Raw genomic sequence first — 13,387 nt, forward strand, 5'->3', positions numbered from 1 at the left:
GCCTTTGCTACAAAATGAGCAATGTAATAGCCTTTTGGCCATGCAATACAATAATAAGGTTTGCTTTGGACAGTTAGAGGGGACAACATGAGTGATTCGCTTAGAGAGATAAATAGAGAGAGAGGGAGAGGAGAGAGACAATGACAAAGAGATAGACATGGGAGGAGGTGGGGCAGGCGAGCACGAGAGAGACGGAGGGAGAGATAGATCGGGGACACAGCTAAACGGATCCAACACATCCATGCTGATTTTGACAAATGGCAGAGTGACACAGAAAGACACTGTAACACATACACACCCTCTCCTTCTCTCCCTCTCTAACTATGAGACTAGAGGCAGCAATGATCAGGTGTCATAATGACAAAATGCTTTCAATCCAACCCCAAGTTCAGCCAGAAATGTAAAGCAGCAGATGCAAGTAAATGAGAGCAGTTTAAAACACACACACACACACACACACACACACACACACACACACACACACACACACACACACACACACACACACACACACACACACACACACCTCAACCTTGAACTCCAGGCCTACAGACATAAGATAGGCATGCCTGTCACAGGTCACTAAGCCAACACCTGAAAGTGACAATCTAACTGAGTGGTCTGGCAAAGCATCAGAAACTCTTATTGATTCGTAAGATGTTACAGGAAAAGTTCAAGACCTGAATAGTTCAAGTAGCATGAAGATTGTGCTAGCTTGTTCCTCTTTTAACCCCTTTAACTTGCGGTTTCAGTCAGAACTGAACAGAGTTAGTTTTTTTTTGTCTTCCAATTATGTGTTTGGAGGCACAAGTGATTATACACTAAGGCATCTATCAGGCATTTTGAATTCTAAAATATTCAGAAAAATGCATACCTCCAAAATTCCAAATTTTCCATAAGTTAGGGTGTCTTGCTTTACATGCAACAAAATTAAAATCAAAATATAGTGCATACAAAAAAGCCCAATGCATCAAATCTTAAAAACACGTATGCTAGTAGCCCCGTATAAATCACAGAGGCCTACTCCAGACCTCATCCAGACACCCAGGTCGGGTGAAATCGGAACCTAATTTCGACAACCAGATTGGGCCGACTTTGGACCAAATCTTGTCCTAGTCATCTGGAATGGGTTTTGTACATCCCGGGTTTAGACATAAAGATTGGATCGAATCAAGGACCAAATGCAATCCTAGTTCGGACGTCCAGATCTGGTCAAGTCTGGACCTAAACCAGATGTCTGGATTGGGTAGAATTCCATTTAGATCTGGATGTCTGGACCAGGTGAAATCTGAACCTAATCTGAACATCCAGATTGGGTCGAATCTGGACTGAATCCAGTCCTATTGTCCAGGTGGGGTTTGGTCTGGACTGGGCTTGGACTGATTTGGGGTCGAGATTGGGTCGAATCTGGATGTCCAAATCTGGTCCAGTCAGGACCTAAACTGGACATCTGGATTGGGTCGAATCCAGTTTAGGTCCAGATGTTCGGATTGGGTCTAATCAGGATGTCCGGACCTGACCTTGAAAATGCTGTCAAAGTGTGATACTTTGTGTCCTGAGCATTGATTTAATAATATAATCCTGTCAGCCTAGGCAGATCTGAGGCCAGATGTTGCCATGGTGATTATAGTTTACCAACTACCATTAGAAAGTTGGTTAGGACTCTTGACTTTCAAGACATTTCCACTGAAATCGTGGTATGAAACTGCATTATTTCCATAACTGGAAGAGTTACCAGAAAAACTGTTCAACCGTGAGAATCCCAAGACCCAGAGGAAGCTGTCAATGTCAGTTTTAAATCTTTAGGGCCAGAAATGACGCCAGGCCAAGGGATAAAAATGAGTGATCCTTCACTGATCTCAGGGAAACTATCAAGATTTATAATGGGAGTAAATGGGGGAGTTGGTCGAGTTTGCTTGACAGTTGTCCTTTTTGTGACTAAGGCCTCCATCCTTTTGCGCCAAAAACCACTTTAACATAAGCAGAACAAAATTACCCCCGTTTTGATGCCTCATTTCAGTCTGTGGAGTGAAAAATGTGGCTGTAGCCGCAGTATTTCCACAGAGTGCCCATGTTATTCCTCCCAGTCTTCCCACTCTGAAGTTTCAACGCCTCACTCTGAGCTCAGACATCCCATCCAATGCACATGCAGATCCTCTGTGAACTGTGTGTGCCAGCCCATTATAACATCTCCAACACTTACTTAAGCGAATCCAGAAATGAGAGGCAAGCACAGGTCCCCCCTGAGGGTAAACAGTCAAAATCTACAGCCCACTCACACATGCATGGGCGCAGGCTCATTCTAACTTCTTTGATTTGCTAAATACTTCCTTACTTTATGGTCTGCCAAACTAAAACTCACTCAAATGGGTTTGCGGCTAATGTCAAATAAGGTAAAATTACCTCTGTCTGCACTCTGGCTGTTTATAAGACCACTTGAATGTTCCAGCTGGGAAAAGTTTTTTCTCAATCTTTCAGTGTGATGGCCCTAAGATTATTTTATTCATGACTTTGTTGTACGTTCCACTTTCAGTCTTTGATTTTATTCATGCTTTTCTTTGGAGATTTGTACAGTGAGATCAACACTGCCTGAGAGACGGAGCCGAGGCCCCGTAGATTCACTTCTTTATTACACAGCTCTTTTTTTCTGGTGGCAGAATCCATCTTTCATTCTGGCTGCTTCAGTGCGTCCCAGTTATTTTACAGGCACACCTTATTTTATGATGAAAAGGCTTTTAGTGGAGAAAAATCAAATCTCAAATCATGACCACATATCCCCTCAAAGGTTTCCTCCATTTTATTTGTATTAAGTATCAACAATAAGGAGACAATGGACAGAAAAATCTTTTGATAAAACACTTTTCATATGAACAAACAACCGTGAGGGTGATAGAAAAAAAAGAATCTTGGACACAAACTGAAGAGAAACACTTTGGGTAAACACACACTGTGAGGTTTTTGAGAAAAGATAAGCCCATAAAACAACTCTTGCTCAACAGATGTATTTTGAAAACTGTCAAACAGGACACAAGAAAGCAGAAAAACAACTCTATGGAGTGAGATGGGGTTTTTGTTCTCTCTTCACATACTGACAGAAAATGAATTTACAGGCTCACTCAGAAGCTCACAGGGTAAGTTTACCCAAAAGTTTGATAGACTTTGACACAAACTTTGTACTAATGTGAATAAGCAGCTTTTAACAGATTATCATCATCCTTTGTCCACTTTTCAGACACAGTCAGAAAAAAAGAGAAAAAAATGCAAATTAACGTCTTTCAAAGTCATCTCAAGCATAAATAGTCTGAGTGCAAAGGCTGGATTTAAAAGAGGAGTGAAGGTTGAGCAAGTCAACTGGCCTTTACATATGAAATTGATCAGGTTTGCTGAACTGTAACTATTGCTTGGAACGCTTTGGTAACAGCTCAGATCTCTCTGCAATTTGCCAAAATCTCCTCTTCTTTTTCTGGTAATCTGATGTGTGCTGACAAACAGCGTACATGGTCATTTACAGGATTGCAAAGAGCCTGTGTTCTTTGACAAACATCAACAATAATGACAAGTTATGTACAATTATACATTTCAATTTTATTACAACAGTAATTCATTAAGAAAGAAAAACTTAATTACAGTGAGCAAATTAAAAAGAAATGAGAGTAAATCTGTGATTCATTAGGATCATGATTATTAATGTCTTTCCATCACAGTTATTACCCCAATTTCTGTTCTTATTTTTAGTGCCACAAAACTTTTGAGAAACTGCAATAAATAAAAGTAAGGCAAAAAAAAAACAATAAATAAACCACCAAAAACTGAAATGTAGCGTCTTAAATGCTTCTTAGTAGAGTAAGGAGTTGAGGTTTGGGTGGTGTGAGTGCTTTGCATGATTGCAGACCCTTTTTTTCCAGCAGTAATATTCAAAATCTGGGTAGAAAAATGCCCTTAAAAGACCTCGTGTCACATTTTAACTGTCATCCCAGAAGAAGAGCATTCCCTTGAAGTTATCTGACGTGAACAGAAGACAACTTTGTTTTCTATTTTCTCCCGATTTGAACACAGTTGAATTGAGCACAGCTGTTTCAGACAAGGCAACGAAAAGTTAACGTTTATGTGGGCAGTGCAAACGGGGTCAAATGCTCCCTTTGTGACATTTAACATGGTGTCAAGTGCATTATGTGGCATTTATTGAAAAAGGTTGTTAGCTGTCCTTTAGAGGCAACCCTTGGTTACCGGCACCTGTAAACATATCAAGCAGGGAATGTTTAGTTCACATTACAGCTGGCGTCCTCAGTCCAGGTCCTCAGGAGCCACATCACTGCTGGCCTGTCTCCCCTACCAGGTATTTAATTGCCTTCACCAGGTGTAAAATTATTCCCCGATTAGGCAGCTGGAATGAAAATCATCAGCGCTCCAGAGCCCAGGACTGAGAGCCACAGCAGCAGACACACTGTTTGACAATACAAGCAGGGGGAGAGAGGTGCAGAGACCTGGGACAAAGAAGGGGAAGGAGATAACAGATTGAAAAATAGAAGAGAAACAAAAAAGGAGCTCTCGAGTGCATGCAGGGGAGAGGGATGCTGGGAAACAGATACGATAGAAGCAGGAGCGAGGACAGGAAGAGAGGATGAAAGAAGGAGAGTGGCACTGGTGGGAGCAGAGCTGTTTCTTCAGGCTTTTCTTCACCTTTACCAGGGTCCTTGCTTCATGAGGTGTACATTACAACACACACACACACCAATTTACACAACTCCCCTTCAGCCAGGTGCCGTTTAGATGCAGACAAGGTCAACAACTTCTCCAGAATCTAACATTTTGTGTAGTCGCCTGAAGCGCTAAACTTGGAGCCTGTACACAGCAACAGGGCAGGCCCCCATCTCTCCTGAGTGACATTACAAGATTTGTTTACCGCAAAGCATTTTGGGAATAAGTGGGGGTCTGTGTGTATTCATCAGGAGCAAGACGCAGGTTGTAATGCAGTCTGGATAATCAGGTTTTCTCGCTTGTTAAAATCTTACATATTTCCTCAACAGAGTGTGAGTGATGTACGTGTCAGCGGAGCGTGGCAGTTACAATACGTGTAAATCTCATTCAGAAAATGTGCATCCTACTGTCCAAAGCATCGACGCTTGCCATAACATACCACATTTGATTCTGCAGGGTTTGTTTTTCAGATAACCAGCCACATGAGATCAGACATTTAAAAAAACGCTAACATAAAAGAAATTGACAGCAGTTCATAAAAAAAGACTCAACACTGATGTTTCACAAACGAGATAGTTTGTAAAACCATGTTTTTGTCAATATTCAATCAAAAAGACAACTTTGTGTGCAATATTTGTTCTGTCACTTTCTTCCAGAAAACAAACTCTGACTCGACTCACTTGATTGCCTCTGAAAAATTGTCACAGGAAATGTGCAAGCCAGCTGTAATGCCAGTTTCTGAAGCATTTCCTTTTGAGTCCTTAAAATGGATATTGATGCTGTCATCTAAGCAAAGCACCAGTAAGTTTTCCTCTTCAATGCCCAGCTCTCAACAAGACATGACAGGCTTCGTTCCAAAAGCTCATACTTTTTTCATTCCAGTTTGGATAAATACATAATGCTTGTTCTGCTCAGTCTTATTGTCTGATGTGTGTGGATTTTGTACGGTGTGTGTTTTCAGCAGTGCTACAGTCGTTATCTACATGTCATCTTGTCATTGAAGGTGATTTATTTCAATGGCAGGTATTACATTAGGAATAAAACTCTTTATTTTGAAGCCTGTACTGCTCTAATCTAACATCACATACACACATTGCTTCTTTTATATATAGAGGATAATATTGCAGCAATGTTATTCTACAAAAAGGATGTTTCGGTGTTCAGCCAAAAGTAAAACCAATGCATTATTTATGTGAGGAGAAGGATGTTAATGCAGGGATGGTGTGATTGATTTCCTTCTTGAATTCACAAGGTGAAAGCTGACATGGAAATATTATTAAAAGACTTTAAAAAGTTGTCACGGTCCCATTTTTTTGTAGTACAAAACTCTCACCTGTATTTTCCTTACATTTTAAAAAGCATGCTGTCAAAATGTCATAGATGAATCTTAAATACGTTTTTTGTCAGAGTTTTCGTTGATAGACATAGAGGAATGCTGATCTGATGCATGATTTGGCAATGTGAGAGGATGGAGCACAATTTAAGATCAGTCCCAAAGTTCCTGAAGCAGCACATGGTGTAAACTTGTACAAATGATTAAATAAATGAATAAAAAATAAATCCCTTTCAGTGCGCACACTACAACATGACTCATTCTCTTTACTCAGTTTTTATCGCTCTCTTATTTGTGCAGATTGTGAGGCAGAGATATCACAGATGATGTCTCTGTGTGAGTGCGTGTATCAGAGCGTGGTGTGTGTGACTACCAGTCCTGTGTGTGTGAGTTTGTGTGCGAGGTTGTGAGTCTGTGTGCACTTTGTGCGTCTGTGGGCGTAAGCACATCTAAACTGTCAGCATGACACAACGTGGGAGTTCTGACAGACGGGTGAGTGCCTTTTCATACCCACAGCCTGATAGGTGTGTGTGTGTGTGTGTGAGTGTTTGTGCACGAGTGTGTGAGTGTGACCCTGCGTATGAGTGTTTAAGCGAGAAAATCCGTGAACAAAATGTCAGAAAAAGGGGCGGGCTGGATTGTGAAGAGAAACAACTCTGATTGTAAGCACATGCGGGTGATGATTGGAGGAAGTTTGAACAGTGGAACACAAGAAAGTTGCACTTAAGAAGCAGCAGTTTTTTCCTCAAAGTCAAACATTTTGTCACAGAAGTCGATATGGCTGCACATGGCTGAGATGGTGTAATGTTTATGCTCCCTCAACTGTCTCTTTGCGTCAGTGCCTGCAGCTCAGAAGTATGTAGGGAATGTTGAAGGAAGACATTTTTACGACTGTAGCTATGCAGAGATAACGGGCCTCGGGGCGGTTGTCCTAAACGACCTGTAAACGTGGACGATGAAGAGGAGGAGGCGGAGGACGGGGTACGTGGTGGAGGGGAGGCTTGGGCGGTTGATGAGATACTTGGAGAGGGGCTCCCTCTGCTTGCGAGGCTGAGGAGGCTGGAAGAGGAGCTGGCCCCAACTGCACGAGGAATATGGCTCGTATGATGATGCTCACCTCCTCCTCCTCTTCTCACTCCCCCTCCTCCTGCTAGAGTTAAGGACTCAGAAGAGGAGGACACCACCTCTGGCTGCCTGGAGGACAGAGATGGAATTGAAGAGTGATTAGCAGCTGCTGATCCGGCGCCTGTGCATTGATTAGGATGTGTGCCTGGTTGTGAAACTTGAAGCTGAGAGGGAGGAGCAGGTGAGGCTGACGCTGTGGTGGTGGCAGAAGACAGGAGGGAAGAGCCTGAAGCCAGACCGGGAGCTGTGGACTGAGCCAAGGCCCCCTGGCAGCGCAGACGCTCCTCCCTGGCAGTGTGTCGTTCAGACGCGGAAGGCCGGCTGTGCAGAGAAGGGTGGTGGTGGGAAAAGTGCTGGTTAGAGGGGTCCCCTCCTAGTGCTCCCCCCACTCCCCGAGCTGCTCTTCGGTCCCTTTGGGCCAGACTGCTGCTGCTGCCGTGTCCTGACCACCGGCCTGGATGACTGGTCTGAAAGAGGAAACATAAAAAAGACAAACATTAAGGACACCTGTTATTTCTCGGAACTAACCATTGGACTGAAAAAAGAGGGAGGCAACCAGTGAACATGAAAGAGGGAGGGAGACAGAACAGTAGCGCAAAACTGTGTGTTCAGTAAAGATTGTTAATTGGGTGACATTTGGAAAACGATCTCCCCGAGCTCCTGCAGCTTGTTCTAATTGTTTCTAAACCAACCGGAACCCTGCTCACTAAAGAACAGGCTCACACACACACACACACACACACACACACACACACACACACACACACACACACACACGCACACACGCACACACGCACGCACACACACACACACACACACACACACACACACACACACACAGATGAAGACAGAAGCAGGGCAAGGTAGTGTGCATGTATGACGCTATTCACTCAGGGTATGCACAAATCCCCAATCCCAAAGCAGCAGGATTTCACTTGCTATCATACATGCACTCACACACTCACACACACACTCACACACACACACAACACAACACAATAGGGAAGATGGCACATAATGCTAGATGGCAGAAACTGGAGCCACCTGTTCTCTATCACACTCCACTGCACCCCCTTATGCAACATATCTTATCACAGCCCCCCACCCCACTCCAACCCATTTCTCTCTGTGTCTCTTTCTCTCATACACACACACACACACACACACACACACACACACACACACACACACACACACACACACACACACACACACACACACACACACACACACACACACACACACACACACACACACGAATCCAAAAGCACAACAGCACCAAGTGTTCAATGTTCAGTAGAATAACAGAATCTCATCCGACACTGAACCCCATGGGAGAGTTAGCTGAGTTGACATTTGCAGACGCAACGGCTGTATGTGTGTGTGTGTGTGTGTGTGTGTGTGTGTGTGTGTGTGTGTTAGCATGTGTTCTCCAGTGTGCAGTGCTCTTCTGTTTTAACATGTGTCTGTAATTCTACATGTACACATCCTGTATGAGTTTGCAACATTTGTGTTCATTTACATGTTTGTGCATGCATGTGTGAATGTGTTAATCCTTCCTCCTGTTTGTGCGTACAAATTAACATTAGAGTAATGTCATTACCGAGCCCAGGCTGTCAACAGCCATTTGGTGTGAGAGGTAGAAATGTAATTAGCCAGAACACAGCTAACTGAATAAGTACAGGGATACAGTCGCAACGCTAATTCACTGAAATGCTTTCTATTCATGAGCTAATACTGTCAACCTGACATCAAATTATATAAGAGGAGGGGGGAGAGATGGTGGGGAGATCACAAAGAAACTGGCATGAAAAGCTGTGCTGATTAGACACGGAGATGCTGCCAAAGTTTCACAAGCATTTAAGGATAAAACTAAACACTGAGATGAGGTGTTGATTTTTTCTTCAGGCTGCTTGAATAAAACTCTGAGAAGCATGAACTTTATCGACTTGTTGAGGTGAGTTTAAACAGATCGTGTTAAACAGGTGTATTGTGTCCCAGAGTTTGGACACTTAAGATAAGATGTAACATCTCTATCTCTACTTTCTGGATGATATATCGATTGGGTGCCACAGGTGTGTGTATATTGCACTTTTCATCATCTACCAGAGTAGTATTATCTCATTTTGAGGTGTGCATGAAGCTTCCAGCAGCCACAGTTTTACTCAGTGCTGTCTATACAGCTGGATTTGAAAGTACAAATCAGCTCTAATTATGTTACATTTTGGGTCAGTGATATTCAAACCCTTTTTGTACTTGATACAACCCTTTAATGAGGAGCTACATGTACAGATTACATTTAATAAAGCAGCCTTTTTTCATAAAAAAGAGAGCAGTACTAATTATGCTGTGTGGTAGGGAAATTCCATCTGTGCATTGGCTCGTGGAAGTTTCCAACCCAGCTCTGAACACCAGCAGACTTTTAATATCTTACAGTGAGTTGCTATTTTGGGCTTTTTTTTGCATTTCAAAGTGTAAAAGGATTCTATGAGGATTTAGCTGTGACTGCGCCAGGCTCTAATTTAGTCTGAGGCAGTATGGAGGACAGAGGGAGGTAAATATGATAAGTAAACAAGGTCAGCAACAGAAAATGAAATAGAATTCAAAATGATACAACAGATCAAGTGTTCATCTCAACTTTACACTGTTTAGTTCATCCACATGTTTGACAGAAAATGAATTCATTAATACTGAGAGGATACATGTAGTCCCTTACCTGCAGTAGGAAAAAGACAATACCTGATGTGCTTATTTAATACTTGCTTTTATAAAATCTGACCACATCCAAACAATCTGCACTTTGAAAGCTTTGTCTCTGTCCTTTTATCCCCAACTGTACAACACGAGAGCACTCTGCCAGACATCAAACAGTGTGTCATTGTCTATAGAGCTTACTTAAAGAGCCCGGGGAGCATGTCTCTGCTTTCTAATGGGCTCTAATGGCTGGATAAACACTACAAGACTTTTCGCAGCTTCCTTCATCTAATTAAGAGGAGTGAGAATTTCCAATCTAGCCAAATTTTCTACATAGAGGCGCAGTGGAAATACATTAGGGAATTGCCAAAGTGAAGAGCATCCAATATGATTGTGGAGTCTTACGTGGGACAGCTTAATTAGAGCTAAATCGCTTATCTTACCAAAAAAGAAGAGTCTGCATTGGTTTTTCTCCACCTTCAGACATTTGAGAAAACAACAGAAGGTGAGGAGAGAACAGTAAAACCCAAACTGGCAGATAACTCAAAAATGAATATTACCAAACACGACACAAAGAGTTTGTTATGGAGACATATGCTCCGTATCAAAAGGACACTTCTGATCCAAGTTTGGAAGACAAAAAAAATGTAAATATTGTCTCAGACACAACAACTCAAATACAAGTGGAGCGATATGTAAAATGTGTGGGTACATCAGAAGGGCAGACAGGTGGGGAAAAGGAAAAGGTCAAACTCAAAGAAAGAATGATGTAAACAAATTAAGAAAAAAAAAAAGAAAAAGATGAGAAACTGGTCAGAAGGTTATTAAAAATGGAGATGAAGAAGAATATGTAGAGGAAAAAGGCAGCAGAGGAACTCAAACAGAAGGGGAAGCAAGATTTACAAACTCAGGTGTCCTTTCTCAAGTACACGCTCTGCGGCAAGCACGCTGGACTGGCCTCTCTGTGTGAGCAAACACTTTAGAGAGTCACACACACACACAGTCCTGTAAACACAGGCACAGACACACACACAAGAAGACAAAGTTAAATCAGAGTGATTTAAGGGTGGCCCTTCTGCAACCTTCGTTTTATTGGGCAGTGAAGAAGACAGCAATATGTTGATGGCCAAGTTGCATATAAGGGCTACTCGAAGCACTAAAACATCCTATACAATGCTGCAATCGCTTGACTTGAAGAGAGGAGTTGGGAGATTTATTTCCTCTCAAACAAATTATATATAAGCATATAAACGGGAAAAAATCAGAGAGCGGGTACACCGGCTATGTAATCAAAGTACTCGTGCAGTAACTGCCATCGATCACACACCAGCTGTGTTTTTCTCTACCCACACACCCAATTTTAATGATGGCCACTGGGCTGAATCCATCTGACCCCAAAACTTTCCACATCCAGATTAGAAAGTTAAAAGTTTTCAATGTGGATTCTTTATATTCCTTTACACCTACATGCTCTGCCAACAAAGTAATTCTCTGCTTTTCCAAAGGTGTGAAACGTCAGGGTGTTCAGTGGAGATACAATAAAAACAGTGCAGTACACCCACACAGATGGTACTCTAAATCCTATTTAGAGTATAATCAAATACATTTTCCCACAGTGATATGTGAGCCCAAACCATCCCACCTCATCCTGTCTGCCTTTATCTCAGCAGACAGTCTCATTTATATCTGTTTGCATATTTAGACCCAGTCTGACAGAAAGGTAAAGTAGGCCAGGTGCAAAAAAAATTGCAGTAAATTTCATCGTGCCTCTTTAACCATAATAATAGTGTTGTTGTGCCTTGACTGAAAAGACAAACAATGCCCTTTTTCTGGGGCACAACATCAAGATCATTTAAAGAGCCATACAAAAATAAAAGTTCTGAGAAAAAGGGTGTCAACTTCGATCTATCAAATAAAAATCCCTGACCAAGTCTGTGCACAACTACAAGACTTTTGTAGATAAATCTGAGATAAACAATCAGACATGATGTGAAACTGTAGCCCGAGCTTTGTGTCTCAAGGCCAAAGCACACCTTTGCTTTGAACTTGGTTCTTCCATCAATACACATACTGTAGGTAGGCAGTCTCTTGAGCAGCCCATGGCAGCTCCTTTGCTTTCCCATCCCTCTCTTCAACTCGATTATTTCACAGCTTTCTATTTCCCTCTTTCCCCCTGATTCTCCTAACTATTTCCCAACAGAGTTCCGACAACTTTTTTTAACTGCCATCCCAATCTCAATCTCATCTGTCTGTCTGGTTTTTAATGTGAAACTGAAATTGCATAATATGACAGAGGGGGCACATTTTAATTCAGGAAGTTCTGTGCAGGACGGTCATGGATCTGCGACGGACAGAAATGGTAATTTCCACTAGAACAAGCAGAGAGGGCATTAAAAGTTAATGAAATAAGGGTTTGGGATTATTACTTTCATAGACTAGGCAGAATGTGCAACTGAAGACCCAAACAAAGACTGAGATTTAAAAAACCGTAGAGTTTGACTGGTATTATACATTCTATATACTTGAGTACATTTAATAAGCTCAGCCAATATGAGTGTTTGCCAGTTCTTCATCTGTAAAATTCAGACATTTCCCTTGCCGTGAATTCAAATGGTCAAGATAAACGTTTCTGCCTTAAGGGTATTTACGTTTTTGAGGCTGCCTACATTGAAAGTCTCAAAACATAAGTATTGGTCCACATGGAGCACAAACATAGCCACTGACACATCTTTTCTGTTTCCCTTACTCTCTCTTATTCCCTTCACTTATCTCTTAATGTATCTCCTCACTCCTAACTTACCTCCTTCTTTTCATGTCTCCACCACGCTGTCCTCCCTTTTGTCCCTTCTTCCCTCTTTCTTGGTTATGTAACACAATGCTTAAGTATGCCAGCGACAGGCAGGGCTGAGCAGAGCCTGACAGCTGGAGGATTGATGGTGCGCTACTGCGGTCTAGAGACCACAGAGAGGTAGAGGGAGAAGGGGGAAGGAGGGATGCAGGAAGTTTTTGTTTTGTTTTTAGTTTTTTTTCATGTTGACAGTTTTGGTGGGGCTTGGGTTCCTATGATGAAGAAGGATGTAGAGGTTCAGAAATAAGCTTACGTTGCCCCAGCTGTCAATCTAGAGAACACTGCAGTAAACTGCCAAGCAGCTGGCTATATGTCACACAGCAGACCTCAGTGCTGTACACTGAAAGGCGGGACACTAATGTGATGCACTGCACAGTTAATCGACTCACAGTGCTACCAATCTCCACAGTGTCACTGTACTTGTGCAAAATTGTGTACATTAGTGTGGTGTTTTACTGAGTATCAAACAAGGAAGAGCAAGTCTGTAACTTAATAAATATTTAGCCTAACAATATCTCAGACACAGCCTCCACCACATATCAATGTGGCTTAAGGCCTAAATATTATTACGTGTCATCTCTTGCCTTTTTTTTTTTGTAGCAAATACATTTAGAAGGAGAACACAGTTTTATTCAAAGCAACAGCCTGAGGGAAAAGAAGAAGGTTTTGTAGCCATTCATACATCACAA

At 42.1% G+C, this 13,387-nt stretch overlaps 1 protein-coding gene across 6 annotated transcripts in view; it reads right to left on the reverse strand.

The window, feature by feature from the left end:
- Positions 1-2,816: 2,816 nt before the first annotated feature.
- The window catches only part of ccser1 (coiled-coil serine-rich protein 1), a 123,709-nt gene continuing 113,138 nt past the window's right edge, over positions 2,817-13,387 (reverse strand). For 4 of the 6 annotated variants that reach the window (XM_074670299.1, XM_074670300.1, XM_074670297.1 and 1 more), the window contains exon 11: positions 2,817-7,623. In XM_074670299.1, the coding sequence (XP_074526400.1) occupies positions 6,850-7,623 (774 nt within the window). In that variant the 3' untranslated portion in view covers positions 2,817-6,849. The remainder of the gene's footprint in view (positions 7,624-13,387) is intronic. The other 2 variants (XM_074670301.1, XM_074670302.1) reach the window with 2 other exon arrangements.

This window comes from Halichoeres trimaculatus, unplaced genomic scaffold (genome assembly GCF_033239565.1).
Source record: "Halichoeres trimaculatus isolate MK-OKI-2021-1 unplaced genomic scaffold, fHalTri1.1 fHalTri1_scaffold_5, whole genome shotgun sequence".
Lineage (NCBI taxonomy): Eukaryota > Metazoa > Chordata > Actinopteri > Labriformes > Labridae > Halichoeres > Halichoeres trimaculatus.